General features: G+C 44.3%; 1 protein-coding gene across 2 annotated transcripts; it reads right to left on the minus strand.

Annotated features, from left to right (window-relative positions):
* Nucleotides 1-3,980: 3,980 nt before the first annotated feature.
* On the minus strand, nt 3,981-23,807 carry LOC307134716 (leukocyte elastase inhibitor-like). 2 transcript variants are annotated; one of them, XM_079830672.1, is made up of 7 exons: nt 23,713-23,806; nt 23,392-23,570; nt 12,390-12,527; nt 12,190-12,307; nt 11,930-12,072; nt 4,534-4,701; nt 3,981-4,443 (listed from the first exon to the last, which is right to left on the minus strand). In XM_079830672.1, the coding sequence occupies exons 2-7, from the start codon at nt 23,557-23,559 to the stop codon at nt 4,036-4,038; spliced, it is 1,143 nt and encodes a 380-aa protein (XP_079686798.1). In that variant the 5' UTR covers nt 23,560-23,570; nt 23,713-23,806; the 3' UTR covers nt 3,981-4,035. The 2 variants fall into 2 exon arrangements, with proteins under 2 accessions (XP_079686798.1, XP_079686799.1); XM_079830673.1 differs by lacking the exon at nt 11,930-12,072 and having other exon boundaries at nt 12,224-12,307; nt 23,713-23,807.
* Between the last annotated feature and the right edge of the window lie 58 nt (nt 23,808-23,865).

Genomic DNA, 23,865 nt, shown 5'->3' on the forward strand with positions numbered 1-23,865 from the left:
AGGGACAGTGGAGGCTTCTTGGGGACAGTGGTTACCCACTTAGGCCATATCTCTTCACCCCTGTGGCTAATCCTATGAATGACAGGGACACATATTTCAACGAAGCACACCGTGTTGCACGTAGTATTGTGGAACGCACAATAGGGAGGTGGAAGCTGCGCTTTTGGGCTATTCACCAGTCCAGCGGTGGTCTTCTGTTTGCTCCACAAAAGTGCTGTGCAGTAATAATAGTTACAGCTATGTTGCACAACATTGCGGTGCAGATGAGAGTGCCCTTACTTAACAGAGAAGAAGGTGAAGAGGTGGTGGAGGAGGAGGAGGACGACGAAGATGGCATGGGACCACATGCTGGCCAACCAAGAAATGTCCAATACATGGCTGGTTTTCGTGCACGTCAGCAAGTCGTTGACAGATTTTTTTGAGTTTATCTCTATTTTTCCCAGTCTTTGAAGTATATTTCCTACATTACTTATTTTATTATTTTTTTTCTTTTTGCTGTAATTTAATTCAGATGTATTTATAATTTTTTTGTTTGTTACCTGCCCTCATAAAAAAAGCATACAATAAAGTACAATCAAAACCTTATAGTATTATCACAATGCACTTGAATAAAGTTAAAGGTGTAATCTGCCGGTTGTCCTGTAGGTGACCTCATAACTCTGCCTTCTTACGATACACTTTGAGCTTTAAGATTACCCCAGAGCACTCGTAGATCTACGATCATTTTCAAGTGCTACTTAAGTTACGATGCTTTTGGGAAACAGACCTTAATATTAAGATCACTCGTACGATCGTTTTTACGATCAACTTAGGCTTACGATGCTTTTGAGAAACGCAGCCCAGCTCATTTAGCACAGCGTTCGTGGCTTTCCAAGATGGCTCCTGTCTGTATACGCATAATGTTCTGTCTTTATAAAGTATCTTCTTATTAAACTGTTTATACACTTACAAAGCTCTCAATGCTTCGGTTTGCATGTAGGGACCCTCATTATGCTACCGTGTTAGTGCGAGGCTATTTTGAGCCTTGTTAGTGGTATTAACTAGCGACAACAGGGTTGACATTTTATTAACAAGTCAATTCCAACACAGGATATTTGTTGTAAATACATTATTTTCAATAAGGAAAAATATTTTACTGAATATTCAAGAAGTCTTCTGCATAACAGGATGTCTTAAAGTGGTGAAGAAAACGCGGCACTGCATAGGCTACAAACCTGCAAATAAAAATAAAAACGAACATTAATTAAGTTCCCCTGCATCACATCTGGCAAGTGACAGAACAGAAGTTACTTCATTATATAATGAGGATGAGACGAATGAATGGACGAATAAGAAAACACGAGCTTGACGGGTTTGATATTAAAAGGCAATAAGCCCTGAAAGAGGCCGACGGCAAATGCAATCTAACAGCACAGTTTTCAAAAGTCGCATGGTGCATATATCACACAAATGACTGTGCATTATTGCATTATTTTTCTGGTTTGGCTCTGCAGTCTGCTGGCATTTGAAAACACACGAAAGGTTTTCCTCAAGCGCATTTTGCGCATGCGTATACAGTTTTTCGGACGTAGGACTTGTTCATCCAACATGGATTTTTCACTTCGACTTCATAGATTGACTGAACACAATTAAAGGGTTAGTTCACCCAAAAATGAAAGTTCTGTCATTAATTACTTACCCTCATGTTGTTCGACACCCGTAAGACGTTCATCTTCGGAACACAAATGAAGATATTTTAGTTGAAATCCGATGGCTCAGAAAGGCCTCCATTGGCACAATGCACTGCACACTCTCAAGACCCATAAAAGGTTCTAAAGACATCGTTACAAAGTCCATCTCACTACAGTGGCTCTACAATAACTTTATGAAGCGACGAGAATAGTTTTTGTGCGCAAAAATACCCTAAATAACGAATTGTATAGCGATGACCGATTTCAAAACACCGCATCATGAAGCTTCGAAGTGTTATGAATCAGTGAGTCGATTCAGCGGTTTGAATCGCAAAGTCACGTGATTTCAGCAGTTTGGCGGTTTGACTATGGAGACAGATTAGTCTCATTAATAATTCACGCAAAAAACAAGATGCACATGCATAAAATTTCACATGCATAAAACCAAATTCACGTGTGCAAATTAAAATTATATATATTCATAAAAGACATTTCACAAATGCAAAACACAATTCGTAGATTTAAAACTGTGCACAAAAACTTTTGAATGTTTCAAATTTACACGTTTATCCTGTAATGTGAATGTGCAAATCGTCATTCATGTGTGAATTGCTTTGGATTTGTGTTTTTGAGACTTTGAAACGCTCTCCTCCCACCCGGATCAGTCGTACTCTTTAGCCAATCAGATTTAAGCTTATCAATCGGCCAATCATTATTGCGTGGGGGCGAGCCCACCTGGAGTTACATCATCAGCTTTCGACCACCGTTAGAGATCATGGCTAAGCAGAGGTAGGCTATGTGCAGTGTGATCGGTTCATTTACTGAAACGAAGAAGTTAGAGATCAGTACATAAAACGTACATTAATGTAGGCTACACTATTGCTGTGGGACAATGTGAGAGACACCTATCAAATTCAATACATTATTGTAAATATTATCATTAGACCTACTAAAATGTAAATATTGTGTAAATATTATCAGTACTATACGACTCCTCTGGTAGTGGAGCTGGGTTTTTACTTTGACTTTGACTTTGACTCTTTGACTTTGACTCAACGAGGGAAGAGTAGCACTTATACTTCCAGTTTGCGAAATATACCTTTGAAGTCGTTGGACTTCAAATTGCTCTTACTCCATCGCTCTTACTCCTCCTGGTCGTGTGTGACTTTGCATATGCGTGTGTGTGTGTGTGTGTGAACTCAACCTATCAACCTCAACCTTGTCTCCCACCCACCAATCATCATCAGTTATGTGTACCACCCAACCCACCCCCCAACACGCATGGCTGGCGCGCACACACACACACACACACACACGTTGCAGGTCCGACTGACGACTGAAAACCGCTTCAGTGAGCTCAATTATAGTAACGCTGCATTTTTTTTCTCAGTAACGCTAACGCCGTTGTAACGGGAGAAACATTAATTCGTTTGATTACTCGTTACTGAAAACAATAATTCCGTTAGTAACGCCGTTTATCTATAACGCCGTTATTCCCAACACTGGCCTTGAGGTATCCAGGGACCTCTCCCAGCATTCAGGACTCATATGGTGCACAGCACGCCCACACAAATCGATTCAGTCGATTCAGTGGTTTGGAGCATCAAAGTCATATTATACACCTGCAGAACTCCTTCTCCAGCGGCACACACTGTGCTGTTTCCGCCATCACATGCACGTCCAGTACCCCAGCCCCAGCCCCATCACTGCCAAAACTTGTGAATGACAGTGAAAGAGAGTTCACAGATCTGAAGATAGCCCTCGAAAATCTGCTGAACCCCTACACTGAGTTCACAGAACACTACAAATATCATGTGCTGAAGGAGCAGTTGGTCCTTGATGAAGCAAGACTGATAGCCCAAGCGTGCCGTCACCATCCTGCACCTTACACAGAAGCTATGGCAGCTCTGCAGCGCCAATACAGCCAACCACACCAGCTAGCGCAAAGTGAGGTTGCGGCTCTAATGAACTCAGCAGATATCATGGCTAAAGATTCGAAAGCATTCTAGACCTTTGCTCTTAACGTTGATCTTTTGGTGGGTATGCTTACATCTCTGGAGGGACCACAAGGAAGAGAGCTTACCTGTACATGTTGACAGGCTGCTTAGTAAACTCCCTAAACACTACAGAGAGGGTTTCATAGAGCACCTCCAGTTAAGGGGAAGACTGAGTACAGACAGTCTTAATCCATATCATTTACATGACCTTGCAGAGTGGTTGAAGATTAACATCAAGTGACCGCATCTACGTGACACCACCTAGCCATACAGGACGTGTCTTTCTCTTAATAAACAGAACACACAAAATGTAAATGGTTTAATAATAACATTTGTTTATATTTTGGTGTTAGACAGACATCACAAATTTAAGATGGGCCTCTGAATCTGCCAAAGAAGAGGATGCTGTTGGTGGGGTTGTGCCTGATGTAGAATAAGAACGGGTGATCTGCCATGAAGTGCTTTTCTTGACACATACTGTTGGTCACCATGACTGCAGTAGCTGCTGCCGCCTCTGTGCCTTCTTCATTTACATCAACAAAGGCCTTGTGGGCCACCGCTGAAATGAAGAGGTCACCCGAACTGTTCATGCCTGTCAGATCAGCCTTTCCCTCCTGGAACACAGAAGTCATCCCCATCCCCATCAATGTCTCTGCTAAGGAGCTCTCAACCTCCAGTTTAAACTTTGGCAAATGGACTTTGATGTCTGTCTGGGTGTCCATATGGTTTCTTTTGGTCCATTCATGAAGCTTGTCAATTGTCAACCCGCTCTCCAGCTGTCAAACACACACATACAAATATTGTGAGTCTCTGAACAGACAAGATACCAAATACAATCAAGATCAGAACAAAAAATTCTTGCCGACCTTCAGAAGAGGGTCAGAGCCGTCCTGGGTTTCCTCAGGAAGAAGGATCAACATGCTGAGCTCCTCCTTTACATATGGCAACTCCAGCACCTGCAAGCGCTGCTCATGGATGTAGTTGAAGGGGAACTTTTTCTTCTGGTACATCATTTGCACTGGTCGGCTCTCATTCTAATGGAAGATAGACACATGTGCGAATGAGAGAGTAACCATGAAGAATATGACTCTCTGTCAGGTGGGTATGATGATGGTTTTTGCATGTTTTATGAAGGTAAATGTAATACCTTTTTAAAGGCGTCCTATAAAGCCCCTTTTTACACATGTAAAATAAGTCTCTGATGTTCCCAGAGTGTGTGTGTGAAGTTTTAGCTTAAAGAATTTGTTCATATGATATTGAAAATATCCTGATATTTTACTCAGCCCCATCTCATCCAAGAAGTCTTTCTTTCTTCAGTCAAAGTTTTTAGAAGAAAACATTACAGGATTTTTCTCCACATAATGGACTTTAATGGCCATCAACGGTTGAAGGTCCAAATCAATGCAGTTTCAAAGGAAGGGCTTCAGAGGCTCTGCATGATCCCAGACGAGGAATAGGGTCTGATCTACACAAACCATCAATCATTTAAAAAAAAACATTTAAATACTTTTTAACCTCAAATGCGCAACTTCAGTGTTCTGCTTTTTATATATATATTTTTTTATTTATAACAGTTTTTATTAGTGGTGGGCATAGATTATTTTTTTTAATCTATATTAATTCCAAAATTAATCTAGATTAAAATGGCTCATTTGAATTCTGCTGAAGGCATTCAGAATATGTGTGCTCGTAAGTGATCGTTTGTCTTTTTGTAGTTTGAATAATAAATAACTTTTGTCCCTTTAAGACCTGACACACGCATATCCAAACACTGTTCCTGTGAGCTGGTTACGACTGTGTTTACGTTAAAACTCGCCAAGATGGGCATTGAGACATTTTTGAGTGTATTTGACCATTAATAAGATGGAAAAAGGAGCTCATTTTTGCACTTGTATGTCAGAGGCGGCTTTATTACGGTATGTGTGTGTGCGCTTCAGATGCGAGCGCGAAATCTGCGGGAATTAGTAGAATTAACGTTATGTGCAACCCCGCGCAAAATTCAGACCGGTCACACCCATACTAACAAAAGTCCAGCAGAACACCCGTTCGCAATGTTCAGAGGATTAAACGGACTGAATAAGGGGATGTGGGTGCGTGTCAACTCACTGTCGGTCGGAGAGGAGAGCGCAGCTGATATCGATACTGTAGAAAATGAGTATTGTATCGTCATCATAGCTTGCGTAGTATAGACCCAGCTCCCAACCCAACTTTGAGAATAGATTAACGGCAATATTTTTTTTTTATCGCCCGATAAGAGTCTCGCGTTAACGCAGCACGTTAACGCCGATAACGGCCCACCACTAGTTTTTATATAAACATAAAAAATAAAAATCTCACAAAATTTATTAAAAAATATTATGCACAAAAACTCAAAGAAAAACTAAACAAAATAAGAGACCACCCACCCACCCCCCACGAACAAGCACCAGGTTCAATGAAAAATATACACTTTAAACAAAGACACAAAGTATTCAAACGTAAACAAAACATTAAAGATGGAGTGAAGAAATAAAACAGTAAAGCTATCACTATTACATTAATTCTCAGGCAAATTTCAACTCGAAAAAAGATACCCAAGGAAGGGGACCCAGATTTTATCAAATTTTTTAGAGGCATCAATCTTGGTGAAACGAATCCTTTCGAGCTTGAGGGCGGCAACCATCTCCACCACCATTTATGAAAACTGGGCTTTGCAGTGGACTTCCAATCCATCAAAATCACCCTTTTAGCCACCACCATATCAAACATAAGAGATAATTGCTGAAAATGTGTTAATGCTAATGTTGGGTCAGAACATCCAATCTCTTCTCATCTCTTCTCCAAAAACATTTGAATACCACCAAAAAATATTCTTCCAAAACTGAGAAATCACAGGGCAAAACCAAAAAGTATGAGCATGCGTGCCATCTGAGCTCCTGCATCTATCACATAATGGGGAAACTGAAGGGTAAATTTTATTGAGTTTAGTTTCGGTATAGTGTAACCTATGCAATCCTTTAAACTGTATAAATTGTAATCTAGCGTTGATAGAGCAGGTATGGATTAGTTTCAGTCCCTCATCCCAAATCCCGTTTGAGATATTAATTCTGGTATCATTTCCCCATGCTACTTTGAGGTGATCTGAAGACACTGCAAAATGAGAAACAAACAAAGAAACAAACTGTGTCACCAAATGTTTGTCCACTGGAGGTTGACCCAAAAGAGCATACATATAATGATCCTGAGGCAAATCCTGAAACTCAGAAAAATAATGTTTTATGTAGTGGTGCACCTGTAAATATCTGAAAAAATGTGAATGGGAAAGATTGAAGGTTTTATACAGATGTTCAAAAGTGGCAAATTTTCCATCTGTATAAAAATCCTTAATCGTGGTTAGTCCTTTGCCCCTCCACAGTGAAAATACCTTATCCGACTGGCCGGGCAGAAAATTTGGATTATTGCAAATGGGCAGATGCACAGACGGACACGTAATATTCAATGCGGTTTTCAATTGTTTTAAAATTCTCATGGAATTGAGCACAACACAATTCTTACATTGTAACTTCTTTAAAGATTTAGGATTTGCGAAAAGAATAGCTGCAAGAGAGCTATCAACAACTGACCGAGCCTCAATATACAGCCAGTTTGGATGCGCATCCAAGTTATCAGCAGCTTGATCGCTAATCTGCCAGAACATCATAGCCCTGGCATTAGCAGCCCAATAATAATGACGAAAAACAGGTAGAGCTAGACCACCCAGCTCCTTTCAGCTTCTGCAAATGGGCCTTAGAAATTCTATGAGCTTTAAAGCCCCAAATAAATGGCAAAATGGCAGAGTCTAATTGTTTAAAAAAAGATTGTGGCAAATATATAGGCAGGTTCTGAAAAAGATACATTAAGCGAGGCAAAGAGACCATTTTAATGGCATTAACTCGACCAATTAATGATAATGGAAGAACCCTCCATTTATCTATAGAGATTTTTAACTTATTTATGGCTTCTGTGAAATTTAACCTGAAAATATGTTTACATTTTTTTAGGAATAACTAACCCTAAATAAATAAAGTGATCTTCTGTTACTCTAAAGGGTAATGATCTCAAAAAGTTCGCATCCAGTCCTTCCCCCAAGGGCATGAGTACACTCTTCGTCAAGTTAACAGAATAACCAGAAAAAGAGCCAAAAACCTCAAGTGAATCCATTAAAAGTGGCAAAGCCGAAGAAGGATCACTTAAATATAAAAGCAGATCGTCTGTATACAAGGACAGCTTAACCTCAGTATGACCATATGATATACCCCTAATTTCAGAATGATTACGAAGATGGATGGCCAGGGGTTCTAAAGCTAAGTCAAATAACAGTGGACTTAAACAACAGCCCTGTCGTGTCCCACGCTGAAGAAGAAAAAAAGCAGACCTATCCGAATTAGTAAGTATTGCAGATTTGGGGGAAGAATAAAGCATTTTTATTAATTGTTTAAAATTCTCACCAAAGCCAAACCGGCCTTTCGGCACCTAAGGAAAGAACAGCTGCCTTGGAACTCTTACTCTGATTATTTTTTACTCCTTATAAAATTCTGCACTGAACCCACCAGGGCCTGTGGCTTTCCCATTAGAGAAGGAACTAATTGCCTCCAAAATTTCACAGAGTGTAAACGGTTTTTCTAATTCCTCTCTGGCACAATCATTAAGTTTTGGAAAGTCCACCGACTCAAGAAATTGACGCCTTGTAACGCTCAGCTCAGAGCAGCTAGAAGAGTAAAGGTGCTTATAAAATTCATCAAACCGATTATTCATTTCTTTAGGATTTGTTAATAATGTACCATTCTGAGATTGTATTTGATGAATGGCTCTACTAGCCTGAGCACCCCTCGATTACATGGCAAGAAGCTTATCTGCCTTGTCTCCCAATTCAAATTGTTTCAGTTTAAGTTTAATTAATAAATTAGAAACCTGATTGCTCAAAATAGATTTGTATTCATATTTCAACTTAAGAATAGCGTTAAGGTCACTGTGAGCTTTAGATGATCGAAATGTTTGTTCTAAAGACGGAAGTAAAGATTCTATCTCAGACAAACGCCTCCGCTTCTCTCTCCTTGATGAAGACTCATAAGCAATAATATGACCTCTAAACACTACTTTACAGGTTTCCCACAGACAAGAGTCTGAAACATCACCCATAAACATAAACACTCAGACTGAAACTGTTTATCCATTAAAGGTCCCGTTCTTCGTGTTTTTTTGAAGCTTTGATTGTGTTTACAGTGTGCAATATAACGTGTTCATGTTTCGCGTGTAAAAAAACAGTATTTTTCACACAATTTACTTATCTGTATACCACTGTTTTCACTGTCCTAAAAAACAGGCTGATGAGTTCCTTGTTCTATGAAGTCCCTCCTTCAGAAATACGTAACGAGTTCTGATTGTGCCAGCGGTTCCCGTGTTGTGATTCGACAGCAGCTTAGCACATGTTGGAAAGGTCACGCCTCTTAAAGGAGAGATGTATGCGGCTATGCGTTCAATAATCTCTACAGCGTCCCTGGGAAAGCCAAACAAAGGTGATTTGACTCCGGGATGAAAATAACAGCGTCTCGACGACATGGCGACACACACACTCAACGCAACAGTTCCTCTTCTCCACACAAAACTTCCTCGTCTTCTCCACGTGGGACAGCAACAAGACTGCGCCCCCTTTTTCGAGTATTCTTGTGGGCGGAGGTTAGTCTGTTCTACTGTTCTACTGACGTCATTTATGTAGGAAGTACCAGGATGTAGTCCAAGCCAGCCGTTCGCTGTAGGCTTTGAAAGGGAACTTCTGTTAAATAAAATATCTCGCTTGGCATTGAACTTTGAGCTTTATAATTTTACAGGTATTATTTATGCTCTAACAGCAACATTACACACTAACTAAAGTTTGAACAATGGGATCACGAAGAACGGGACCTTTAATAATTGAGGATTAAACCGCCAACAATACTGCGCTTTTGGTAGCGAATTTTCAAACCCATAGAAATAGGGCTATGATCAGAAATGAGAATAATGTGATATTTGGACTGCGTCACCCCCTGAATGAGTTTAGAATCAATAATAAAGTAATCAATACGAGAGTAGGATTTATGAACACGAGAAAAAAAGAATAATCACGAGCAGTTGGATTAAGTAATCTCCATATATCGACAAGATTCATGGATTTTTATCAAATTATTTAGAACACCTACAGACTGAATAGGAGGAGGAACTTGTGAGGAGAGACGATCAAGATGAGAATCCAAATAGCAATTAAAGTCTCCAGCAATTATCAAATTTGTCGAGTTAGTGTCTGGAATGAGCTTGAATAATTTCCTAAAAAAAACAGGATCATCTATATTTGGCCCATACACGTTAACACATGTAATCGGGAAATTATTAATGAATCCGCATACAATAATATATCTTCCCGCAAGGTCAGACACCACAGAGTGCATTTGAAAAGGAATAGATTTCCGAAAAAGTATGGCCACACCTCTAGCTTTACAGGAAAAAGTGGCTTGATAAACTTCGAATGAAATCCAATTTGCCCTAAGCCGCATCTGTTCAATGGGTCTAATATGGGTTTCCTGAAGAAAAATAATGTCAGCCGACAATGACTTTAAGTGTGCAAACACTTTTCCCCTTTTAATCGGGTGCCCCACTCCTCTTACATTCCAACTAACAAATGTAATATTCACTCCAGCATCGCTACTATTATTAGTAATAGTGCCAGTCAATGTTCAAACACATAGCAAACACGAAATCAGTGGTAACTGTAGCAAGAATAAACATTATCTGGCGCTTATAAGGGCGCTTATTCCCACAAATTTGAGATTCAGCCTTCTAGAGCGTCCTTCTAAGTCATTCAGTTTAGCCCAGAGAGATTTGTTTTCCGCACGCAAGTCTTCGCACAATTTTTCAACCTCTCTGAGGCGTGAATCAGTACCACTCAGGGCACCTTCAAACTCCATTTTTTGTTTAACCCCAGCCTGATCCGACTGCAGGTTAACCAGTGTAGCGTCCAATGTATCCAAGCGAGCACTTAATGCTGTCATCTTGTCCTCTATGTCCTCTATCAGCTTTTTCAAATCATCCCCTTGGGCACCGATTGCGGCAAGATTCGCGTTCACGTTTCCCTGTGGGATAGCATCACCTGTGTTGGCGTCCTCCTTAGTTGCAGCAGATTTAGAACATTTCTTAGATGCCATTTTTCTGACAGAACGAAAATCGCCTTCAACGCACTTAGATTCCACAAAATATTCAAAACAGCTGACTAAAATTAACTTTCAATAAGTCATTCTCGACTATGAAGTGGATTGACGGTACGTTAATTACAAAAACAATCAAAATTGAATGTCGGTGGAGAGGAGCTCAAAAAAACGCGGCTACTCCATGGGCTGTGCACGAGCGCCCCCTGTGTTCTGCTTTTGCATGATGTATAATGTCATCACGTTAGAAAGGTCACAGTCGGTACTTCCACCTACGTCACGGCCGTGACCTTTCCAAATTCTTTTTTTTTAGAAAATGACTGATGGTTTGTGTAGATCAGACCCTATTCCTCATCTGGGATCGTGCAGAGCCTCTGAAGCCCTTCCTTTGAAACTGCATTGATTTGGACCTTCAACCGTTGATGCCCATTGAAGTCCATTTTGTGGAGATAAATCCTGTAATGTTTTCCTCAAAAAACTTAATTTCTTTTTGACTGTCGAAAGAAAGACATGAACATCTTGGATGAGATGAGGTGAATAAATTAGCAGGACATTTTAAAATACCCCACAGACCACTTTTTATAGCATGTTAAAATTGTCCGTTTTTGTGTGTGCCCCTTTAAATGCCAATGAGCCAACTGAGCCTTTCAGGAAGAGGGCGGAGCTTGAAGAGCTCATGTTAGCAGCTCCGATTACCTCACGCAGACATGCACTGAAAATGTCAGAAACTATTCAGGCTTTTATGTTCAAACCTCGGTCGGACAATGAAGGAGAGACTCAAGAAGAAGTGACAACATGTAGAATGCAACTTTCGCCGAAAGTGTATCGCCTCTCACAGTTCAAAATGCTTACTGTACGTCCAATGTCGCGTCAGTTACACTTTTTTCATAATTTGAATACGGAAGGCAGTCTGGTGGTAGCTAGATATTTTACTTTGTACCAAGTTAAATATGGATATTTTTCTTATATAAACCCATCTATTCGCTTCAGAAGGCCTTTATTAACTAAAATGGGTGAACTATCCCTTTAAGACTTTTTAAGACCCGCTGAAACCCTGAGAGAATCGCACCTGGTTGATCTTAAATAGCATTTCTTTAGTCTTTTGTGCTTTAAATTTCTGAAGCCAGTTTCCTTTGAAGTAGATGGCATTAACCAGAGCTAAACGGGTCTTTGCAGTCACCATTCCCGGCTTGAGAAGATCTTTGATTTTATCTGAAAAACACAAGTTTGTGTTTCTGACTTCACATCAGTGGCTTTAAAAAAATGTTTTCTAGCAACAGATGATTGTTTTATCTGAAATATAAGTGTATATGGAAGTGTTGTTCTCACTCTCCGTCTGCTCCTCCACCCATGTGTTAATGACCTTTCGTGAGCCCTCAGTCGCTCTAATGAAGTCCACAGGCTGAAGGTCAGCGTGGTACAGCTTCAGCGTGGACTCTAGATACTCCTGCAGCACAAAATAAAGCCACCGCCTCACAGCACACAGAGAGCATCAACATGTCTCATTATTACAGGCCCAATGGACTCACGGGTAAGAAGCTGTAGGTTTTCTCTCCATAGAGGCGGTTGGCCAGTTTGAGGGTGTAGGAGGCCGATGGACTGTTGATCGATGAGGTGAGGGACTCAAAATGAGAGTGGACATCAGACACAGAACTGAAGGACAAAACCTGCACAGGGAAAGAGAAGTTCTCCTTGGTCAGCATATTATAATTTAATGTAGTCTATATGACAGACTTGTGCTGCACATGTTGCTCTGAACCTAATTTTCCCTACTAAAAAAGCTGTATTATTCATGCCAGGCCAGAAGTTGGTGATGGGAGAAACAACATTTTTAAAGCTTTGAATCAATTGAACCAATTGCTTTGCAAAATGATTCACTAGATGTTTCGAAGAGTTGGAAACGCCACACGCTGGCGACGCCTGCTGGTCAGAACAGTGTAAATGCAGCAAAAACTCATGCCAAGTATGCATAAAAACGTCTCAGGTTACTTGTGTAACCTATGTTCTCTGAGTAGGGAATGAGACGCATGCAGATTGTCTGAAGCCCTTATAGAATCACGCCAATTCATTGCCCCAACGCTCTTACATCGCCACCTTATACTGGCGCGTGCGCCATCTGCTCCTCAGATTTCTCTGCCGAAAAGGAAGGCTTGTCAGCAGCACGAGGAGCTTGGCAGCAGACGCAGCGTCTCGTTCCCTACTCAGAGAACATAGGTTACACAAGTAACCTGAGACGTTCTCTTTCATAGGTTCACTCGACGCTGCATCACTTTATGACGTAATGGGAACGATATACCACACACGCCAAGCTAAGGCGCTGCCATATCTGGCTCAAAGAATACCAGATAACCTGATGGCCAGATTAAGCAGATAGAACATGCGAACCCGGAGCCATGTCGAGATCCAAACTATAGAACCTCACAAAAGTGTGCGGGCAGGACCAACCTGCCGCTACACAAATATCCTCCAGAAGAGCCCCTCTAAAAAGCGCTTGAGAGGAAGCCACACTTCTGGTAGAGTGTGCCCTGATGCTAAGAGTTGGAGGTATACCACGCACCTCATATGCCAGCATATAGCCTCCGTCACCCAATGGGAAATCCTCTGCTTCAACGCGGCAAGCACCTTCGGCAGCACCGAAGCACACCAAGAGTTGGTTAGATTTCCTCCAACCGTCAGACTAGTCTACATAACCCTTCAATGCTCGGACAGGACAGAGCAAATTAAGCTTCTCGTCCTTCTCCGAGTCGAAAGGAGGAGGGTGAAAAGAGTGAAGGGTAACAACCTGAAAACGAAACGGAGTGGACAAAACCTTGGGCACATAACCTGGCCTAGGTCTTAAGGTTACTTTGACTAGACCAGGAGCAAAATCCATAAAGGACCCACTAACAGAGAGGGCCTGTAGGTCGCCCACACACTTCAAGGAGGATAATGCTAGTAAAAGAGCAACCTTGAGAGTCAGAATCCGCTTCGGAGCTGACTCCAAAGACTCAAAGGGAGCCTTTGTTAACCCCTCCAGGACAACTGAGAGGTCCCAAGAGGGAATACCAGGGAATACCAGTGCTGGCCTCAGGCGCTTAACCACTTGCATAAAAGATGAAACCAACCTATGCTTGTCTAGGGGAACTTCATCCAACTCCCTACGAGCAGCGATAGCAGCAACGCAAACTCTAAGGGGGGTAGCTGCTGCTCCAGCGGAAAACTATTCTTGCAGGAACTCCAGTACTGGTCTCACCAGGCAGTTAACTGGATCCACCGCATGGGACAAGCACCATGACTCAAAGACCCTCCACTTGGAGGAGTAGAGCCTCCTAGGGGAAGGAGATCGCGCACTCGCAATGGTCTCCTGAACATCAGCAGGAAGACCAGTGTCTAGAGCTACTGACCCTTGATGGGCCATACCCACAACTTCCAAATTTCTGGGTGAGGATGCCAAATCCTGCCCTGAAGCTGGGACAATAGGTCCTCTCTGATCGGGATCTCCCAGGGGGGAGAATCCAGAAGGAGAACCATCTCTGAGAACCAAGTCTGGGAAGGCCAGAGTGGAGCCACAAGCAGGAGGCTGACTCTGTCTCTCTCACGCACTGTCTTCATTGACAGGATATTAAGCTCCACAGACTGCAAAGGCTCAAAGGGAGGGCTCTGAAGTGCTCTGAGCCAAGTCCCAAGAGGGTAATGAGTTTGGACGAGGAGGATTTAGCCTCCTCGCACCTCTGAGGAACCTGACGATTAGGTCGTGCTTCCCCAAGGACTTACCTTCGACTGCATCGTGATACGCCGCTATTGCTGCGACGTACACTTTGAGGGTGGAGGGATACAGCCTTCACTCCAGCCCATCTTGCAGGAAAGAAAGCACGACACTAACCGAACACCTTCGGGGGTCTTCCCGGTGGGAAGAGCACCATTCAACGAACAGGTTCCACTTCAAAGCGTAGAGGCGCCTCGTAGAGGGGGCTCTAGCAGAAGAGATGGTGTCCACCACTGCCTGTGGGAGATCACCTAGAACCTCAGCGTTCCGTCCAGGGACCAGACATGGAGTTTCCAGAGGTCTGGATGCGGGTGCCATAGAGTGCCCCGTCCCTGAGAAAGAAGGTCCCTCCTCAGGGGAATCGGCCAAGGAGGGGCTGTCGCGAGGAGAGTTAGTTCTGGGAACCAGGTCCGGTTGGGCCAGTAGGGCGCAACTAACAAGACCTGCTCCTCGTCCTCCCTGACCTTGCACAGAGTCTGTGCAAGAAGGCTCACTGGGGGAAATGCATATTTGCGCAGGTCCCGGGGCCAGCTGTGCGCCAGTGCATCCGTGCCGAGGGTGCCCCCGCTCAGGGAATAATACCACTGGCAATGGGTCGAGTCCGGAGAGGCAAACAGGTCTACCTGTGCGGCTTCGAAGAGGTCCCATATCAGCTGGACCGCCTGGGGATGGAGTCGCCATTCTCCCGGAGGTGCAGGCTGCCGTGAGAGCTCGTCGGCTGTCTGGTTGAGCGCACCTGGGACATAAATGGCACGAAGCGACCTCAGATGCTTCTGACTCCAAAGGAGGAGGTGGCGGGCGAGTTGGAACATGCAACGGGAGCGTAGACCACCCTGGCGGTTGATGTACGCAACGGAACGGCCCCTTGAGGCGGCGCAGTGTCAAGTGTACTGCTAACAACTCGAGGCAGTTGATATGCCAATGCAATTGAAGTCCCGTCCACAGACCTGAAACTGCATGCCCGTTGTACGTGGCCCCCCAGCCCGTGGAGGAGGCATCCGTGAAGAGCACAGCATGCCTGGACACTTGTTCTAAGGGCACCCCGGCCCGGAGAAACGAAGCGTCGGTCCACGGGCTGAAGGTTTGGCGGCAGTAAGGAGTCACTGGGACCCGGTACTGGCCGCTCTGCCACGCCCACCTCAGGATTCGGCCATGGAGCCAGTGTTGAAGCGGTCTCATATGAAGCAGTCCGAGCGGCATTACCGCGGCTGCAGATGCCATATGCCCCAGGAGCCTCTGAAAAGATTTCAGTGGGACCGTTGTCCTGCTCTTGAACGAATTCAAGCAGTTCAACACCATCTGGACTCGCTCTTCCGTAAGGCGCCCAGTCTGGCTGACCGAATCCAGCTGCATACCGAGATAAGAGATCCTCTGTGTGGGACAGAGTTTGCTCTTCTCTCGATTGACCCGAAGGCCCAACAGGCTGAGATGACTGAGCACCATGTCCCTGTGTTCGCACAACTACTCCCGAGACTGGGCAAGTATGAGCCAGTCGTCGAGATAGTTGAGGATGTGAACGCCGCGTTCTCTGAGCGGAACAATGGCGACAGTGCGACTTTCGTGAAGATGCAAGGCGACAGGGACAACCCAAGGGCAAGACTTTGTACTGATATGCCTTCCCCTCGAACGCAAAGCGTAGGAACGGTCTGTGTCGAGGAAGGATAGAGACATGAAAGTACGCATCCTTCAGGTTGATCGCCGCGAACCAATCTTGGGGACGGATGCATTCAAAAATGCGTTTCTGCGTTAACATCCGGAACGGGAGCTTGTGCAGAGCCCGATTCAGGATACGCAGGTCCAAGATTGGCCGTAACCCACCCCCTTTCTTCGGTACAATGAAGTAGGGGCTGTAGAACCCCGCCTTCATATCGGCTGGAGGAACCGGCTTGATCGCGTCCTTCGCCAGCAGGACATCGATCTCTGATCGCAAGACCTGAGCATTGCAGCTTTGCACTGAGGTGAAGAGGATGCCCCTGTACTTGGGAGGCCGGTGAGCGAACTGAAACGCGTAGCCGAGTCTGATGGTACGGATGAGCCAGCGAGACGGCCTGGGGAGCTGAAGCCAAGCCCCCAGAGAACGTACAAGCGGGATCAACACAGACGTACCCAGGGTGGGGCGGCGAGGTGGAATAGACAAACCTGACTCGGGAGGCCCGGAGTGTTGTCTGAGTATTCCAGGGTGGGACAGAGTGTGGGTGAGAAGGCCCGGGGCATTCTCGGTGCCCACACTGCTGTCCCGTGGCGGAGGGAGGGGAGGAAAGGAGTGAGAAGGCCCGGAGGCGTCGCACACTGCCAACCTGGCCCTCTTGGGGCCCAGGGAGAGAGGAAACTGCTCTTTTATTGAAAAAGTGAGTACCGCTGGACTCCGGAGAGCCAGCGGCAGAAATGTAACACCAGTCGTTGCCCCCCGGTCCTCCTCCGGGGGGTGGGGGAGGAGTGCGGACACCATCTCCCCGAGAGCAGCTCCCGTTCTCCCTGGGCTGCCCGTCTCAGGGCCGCTTGCCCTTACGCTTGCCTGAAGGTTTAGTGGCTCCCTGAGCGGGTTGGGCGCCACCCTTACGCCTGACACCCTGCTTCCCCGATGGAGGCTGCTGCTTGGGTTTCGCAGGGGCGGACGCAGGGGGACACCCTCGGCGACGAGCAGGTGGAGGTGCTACCTGCGACGACTGGTTTGAGGCAGCAGCAGGTTGTTGAGGTAGGATGTTCCTTATGGCCTCCGTCTGCTTCTGGGCCACCGAGAACTGCTGGACGAAGCTCTCGATGGCGTTGCCGAAGAGGCCGGCCTGACAGACAGGGGCGTTGAGAAACCGGACCTTGTCGGAATCACGCATGTGGTTCAGCCAGGTTCAGCCACAGGTGGCATTCCTGGACCACTAAGGTGGACATCACCCGACCCAGGGAGCGTGCAGTGACTTTCGTCGCCCGGAGAGCGAGGTCCGTCGCCGCACGCAGTTCCTGCATAACATCCTGGTCGGAACTACCCTCGTGCAATTCCTTGAGCGCTTTGGCCTGGTGGACCTGCAGGAGCACCATGGCATGCAGAGATGATGCGGCTTCCCCACAGGCGGTATAAGCCTTGCCCGTTAGACCGGACGAGAACTTACACGCCCGGGAGGGGAGACGCGGAGCACCCCGCCAGTCTGCAGCGGTCTTGGGACACAGTTGTATCGCCACAGACCGCTCGACTGGCGGGACTTCCACGTAACCCTTAACCACACCACCGTCGAGGGTAGTGAGGACGGAGGATTCAGTCGATCAGTTTCTAGTGTTGTAAGGCGCTGTCCACGACTTCGTGATCTCCTGATGCACTTCAGGGAAGAAGGGCCCTGGGGCCGGGCGCTGAGAACCAGCACGGGCCGTCCCGAGATACCAATCGTCCAACCGCGAGGGTTCGGGACACGATGGAGGGTTCCACAGCCCGACACTCGCGGCGGCCCGGGAAAGCATAGCCGTAAGCTCTGGGTCAGACTCGGGCAACGCTGTCACACCCGAGGGGGCAGCGCAGCCGAGTCTTCATCCTCAGAGCCCATAAGCTCGTCCCCCGATGCTGCAAGCAATAACATGTCCTCAGCCGGAGCCCCAAAAGTAACGACTGGGACCCCCTGGGAGGGGCCAGCGCGCTCTCTTGGAAGCTCGAGGAGCCGTTTGACTCGTCGGGGAAGCCCTCACCGTCACCCTTAGATCACCATCAAAGTCATCAGCCAAAGTAGCAGCCCTCTGCTTTGCAGCGGGAGGGCCGATAGATTGGGGGATGCGCAATGGCGGCCCACCTCTTTCGAGGTATTGGAGCCTGGACCGTAACACTGCGATGGTCATGCTCCCGCAGTGGGAACATGAGTAATTTACGAATGCTGCCTCAGTGTGCTGAACGCCCAAACACGTGAGACAACGAACGTGACCGTCAACTGGAGACAGAAATCGCCCGCATCCAGAAACACACAGTTTGAATGTGTTGCTCTTAGAAATCAAAATGTTATTTTTTGTGTATTATTGTATTGTTTTATTTGTATATATTGCGAATTATTTCCCCCGGGGCTTTTATTTTGAAATCGCGATCTGCTTTCACTGAAGTGCGCATGTTCTAGAACGCGCAGAAAGGAGAGAAAGACGTTGACGCAGCACAGCTCATATATGCGATCTCTTAACAGTTTATCCTCGGAAAACATTTGACTGTAAGTAATTTACAAATTTAATCAAGTTGTTATGGATCTTTGACTGTAACAAGCGAGTTAACTGCCTTTTAATGTTAACTTTGTACACTGTAATTGAACAGTATTATTGTATTCATGTTTTCCTGTAATGTTTATTTACATATTTCATTTTCTGTATTTGCAGTTTTACAGTAAAGAATAATTACCAAGAAAAGTACGCCTTGGGACTTTATTCTAAATGTTTGCTATCTGTCTAATGGAACACAGTCACGTGCTATGAGGGCAGAATATTGAATGACATCTTGAAAAAGACGCAGGGTCAAACCGTGTTGCTCTTTTAGAAAGGAAAACTGCTCTTTTTATGTGCTGAAGCACTCAGGGAGATGACCGCGGCACCACACAGTACAATAGTGCAAGCCTGTGTGTGCACTCAAACTAGAAACACCCAGCGAACCAACACTTTGATGTCCGTTGAAGCAGCCACTCGCTGAGACACGCCGTCACACCCGCACTGGCAGAAGCAGTCCTCTCACGAGACTCGAACACTCTTCGTAGGAAACAGGAAGCAGGAAACATTCACTGTTCGGCTCCAAAGTAGAAAGCAATGATCAAGCATTCCACTTCCTTATTTATACCCACGCTGCGGGGCGGAGTCTTCATTGGCTCGTTTTAAAACACTCAAAGTAGATTGGTCTCTGAAATCAGATCCCAATTCTTCGGTCAGTTCCGACGTACGTCGACCGTGACCGACTGAAAGGGAACAGGAGTTAAATTTAACAAGAAAAAGGAAAATATAAAGGAGATTTAGGCCAATTTTGCTTGTGGATGAATTTTTTTTGCATATAAAATAAAGAAACTAACAACATATTCAAGGGATCACGATTTTGGTAAGGATAAAACTGGGTCAAATTAGTAGGGTTAATATCACAAAATAAATGGGCAGCTGTTTCTTCAACAAGACCACAAAATTAGCAAGTGTAATCAATTTTATGATATTTATAGATCGATGAATTAAACCTGTCACTCATATCTTTCAAGTTGTTGCTTGTGATAACGTCGTAGGTCACATGATAACGTCAACATGGCACATAAAGTGCGGATCGCAGTCATACTTAACGAGATCCGGCAATATAGTGCCTACTCTTTAGAGCTCGTTAAGTAAGTACTTATTGAAAATGAGAACCTACTCAATGAGTATGTGCCGGTTTCCAACGCAGCCTCTATCTCCGCAACACTTTATCGTATTCAAACCAAACTTGGTACGTCATCACAAGCATGACAACATGCAGTGTTTCGGTGCAGCGCCACCTACTGGTCCGGAGATACAAAAGAATGGTTGTTTTTGCTTATAACTTTTGAACCGTTTGTCCAAAAATCATAAAAGTTGTTTCGTTAGAATCAGGACGGCATGCCGAGTCGTCTGATATTCAATTGTACCATATAGGCCATTTTTAATTATGTGCTAAAATGCTGTATTTTATGAACACATGAACGGATTGTTATGAAACTTGGTTTGGGTCATCAACACAATGCCCTGAAGGAGCCCAAGAAGTTTCGAAACAATTTTTTTTTTTCAAATGCTTATTACTTTGGGTGAGATTGACTTATTTTCATGGGAGTAACTTTTTCTGTCTCCTGAATCCTTGCCGAGTCCAACGATACCAGACGTTCTAGGTTTTGACATATGGTTTGTGCAGTGTTGTAATTTAGCACTTTAAAAACATTAGCTGATATCTTCGAAACCGCTAGTCCGATCGAGACGAAACCAGCGGCAGAAGTTCGGAAACATAGGTCGATAGCTAAATGCTAATGCCCAAATCTCAAAATATTGATAGTAAGGGGGAGTAAAATTCAATCACAGTCAGGTGTCAGTCATTTTTCATGTGTTTTTTCATATAAATGTCTGTAACTCCAAAACGAAACAAGATATTTTCACCAAAATTGACACACACATGTATGGGCTCACTCCGAGGACACAAAAAAATGGTAGGATTGTGCCACTTGGTGGCGCTATAATAGAACAAAACATGAAATTCCCATTGACTACAATTATGCAGTCCTTCCAGAAAAATGCGGCTTTTGTTTGTGATTGTTGTGGGCAAAAATCCTTGATTATGCGGCATGTTTTCTTAAAAAATGCAATGAAAAATGCGGGAAAATGCAGGATATTTATGCCATTTTATGCGATGAAATTGCGGGAACTTGCAAAAACTGGGGTTTGATGAATAGGAGAAAAAAAGCACTACATCACAGAAAGTGCTGGGAATATTTAAGTTCTCATCTTGTTTTATTGAAGACCTTAATAAACACATGGCTCAAATTTACAAAACATTGAGTCAAACAAGTTCTGTGCAATCTCTAAAGGGTTTAAATTCTGTCATTAATGACGTCCCCTCATGTTGTTGGAAACAAATGAAGATATTTTAGTTGAATTCCGATGGCTCAGAAAGGCCTCCATTGGCACAATGCACTTTACACTCTCAAGACCCATAAAAGCACTAAAGACGTTGTTACAAAGTCCATCTCACTACAGTGGATCTACAATAACTATGAAGCGACGATAATGGTTATTGTGCACAAAAAAAACACAGCATCATGATGCTTTGAAGCGTTATGAATCATCGAGTCGATTCATGATTCGGACCGCGTGTCAAACTGCTGAAATAAGTGACTTTGGCGATCCGAACCGCTGAATCGACTCGCTGATTCATAACGCTTCAACCCGCTGAATCGACTCACTGATTCATAACGCTCCAAACCGCTGAATCGACTCACTGATTCATAACACTCCAAACCGCTGAATCGACTCACTGATTCATAACGCTCCAAACCACTGAATCGACTTACTGATTCATAACGCTTCAAAACGCTGAATCGACTCACTGATTCATAACGCTTCAAACCGCTGAATCGACTCACTGATTCATAACGCTTCAACCCGCTGAATCGACTCACTGATTCATAACGCTCCAAACCGCTGAATCGACTCATTGATTCATAACGCTCCAAACCGCTGAATCGACTCACTGATTCATAACGCTCCAAACCGCTGAATCGACTCACTGATTCATAACGCTCCAAACCGCTGAATCGACTCATTGATTCATAACGCTTCAAAGCTTCATGATGCTGTGTTTTGAAATCAGTCAACACACCGGGAAACTGCTTTGCTCTTTTGCTGTTATTTTTGTTGGCAAATGGGAATTTGCGCTTCATCATGGTTTCACCGATATCAATGGTTTCTCCGCAGGGTTTGCAGTTTTTCGATGGCATTCACGTCGGGTAATTACGTCACTTCAAAACGTTCCCATGGCAACAGGGGGAAATGGCGGCTCTTGTGTGAAGTAAACGAACATTTTTCAACTTTCTGCTAATATATATGACTTTTTTTGCAACGAAAATGCGGGGATTATGAAATCATGCTAGCCCCGAATATTTTGCACGCGGAAATAGGCAATTAACGCGGCGAAAGTGCGGCGTATTTGAAAAAATGCGGCCCCCGCATGAATATGCGAACTTTGGCTGATTATGCTTTAAATCACGCGATCGCATAATCGCGTTTTTCTGGAGGGACTGATTATGATATAAAAAGCTATCCTTTACAAATGAATTGGTTTATCATTACAAAACTTCGTATGTGCCACCAGCACCATGCCTCTAAAGTACTTAAAAGGTTTCAAAACAGCACCGCCATGTGGTCCATACTTATAATGAAAAGGCATCTTGAGGCTATATCTTTACAATGACATATTGACACTATATTGACACCAATCTTTGATATATTGACAACCTGCTTTGATATATTGACACCAATCTTTGCATGTGTCATTATTCTGACCACACCACATCAATTTCGTAACTGTGCTAAAGTGATAAATCATTAAATCATTATTATTGACTGTATTTATCATTTTACAACTATTTTGCCTAAAATCACCTTAATAGGTCTTTAATTGCTCATTGCTGCAGTTGATCTGACACTACCAGCCATTTTGGCATGTCTTGTCTTCTTCTTTGCGCTTGGCCCCGATAATGGCTGCAGCTATATTTAGTATTATGTTTACTGAGTTTGGTCTCTTAATAACAGTGTCATCTACATTAAGCGTTTTAGAATGTCGCGGCTGAAGTTGTGTTAATGGTCGTGTAATAACTTATGTATGCTGGCAATAAACATTTTTGTAGGTGTGTCATGTGATATGCTAAACTGATTTTATTGCGGATATTATTTAGTGCAGTTGTCGGAAAACGGGTCGGATGCGGTTTTAAGTCAAGTCAACTTTATTTATATAGCGCTTTTAACAATGCAGATTGTTTCAAAGCAGCTTCACAGTGTTAAACAGGAAAATAATGCAGCATAATTTTATTCAGCCGTTCTGGAGAAAATGGTGATGTCATCAACTAATTTCAATTATTTTAAGCACTGCGGGTCCGGGCGGGTGCGGGTTTACACAATCGGACCCCTGTGCAGGACTCTGATCTGGACCTCACCGCATTTCCCATCATTCAGGGTCCCATCACTCCCTGGTTGTTTCATTTTCAAGATCACAGATTTTAAGTGTGTAATGTAGCCTACTTAGATTCACAGTTACAAAACTTCATCGGAAACCCTGCTCGTTCTCCTGACTCCTATCATACCTTCTCCATTTCTTTGGCTGTGTCTCCTCGGGCTCCCAAGTAGACCATAGCGAGCGCGGCGCTGACGCTCAGCGGGGAAAAGAACATGTTTCCCTCCGCGTTGCTCGCGCTCAGAGCCCGATAGAGATCCAGAGCGAAGAAACCGTTAGCACGAGCGAGATCCTCCATGACTGTTGACACTGCAAAAAGAGCCCAAGCATTATGAGAGAGCACCATTTCAGAAGTTTGATTAGCGCGGAAGATCCTCTATAGGAAACAAAACAGTTCCGTGCACGTGTGTGTATAGATTTGGACACGCATGTGTATAGATTAAGTACTTACATTTGATTAAAGATGCTTGTCCCAAACGTAAGTCTGTGTGACAGATATCTGCGCCAGAGTCATGCGGTATAAACCATCAGCAACGCCCATAAGCCAGGGGCGGGGCCAGAGGGCCCCCCATCCCATTCATCCCATTCTGGCTGGACTCCCCTC

The sequence above is a fragment of the Gobio gobio genome (assembly GCF_949357685.1).
Source record: "Gobio gobio genome assembly, chromosome: 12".
In the NCBI taxonomy this organism is placed as follows: Eukaryota; Metazoa; Chordata; class Actinopteri; order Cypriniformes; family Gobionidae; genus Gobio; species Gobio gobio.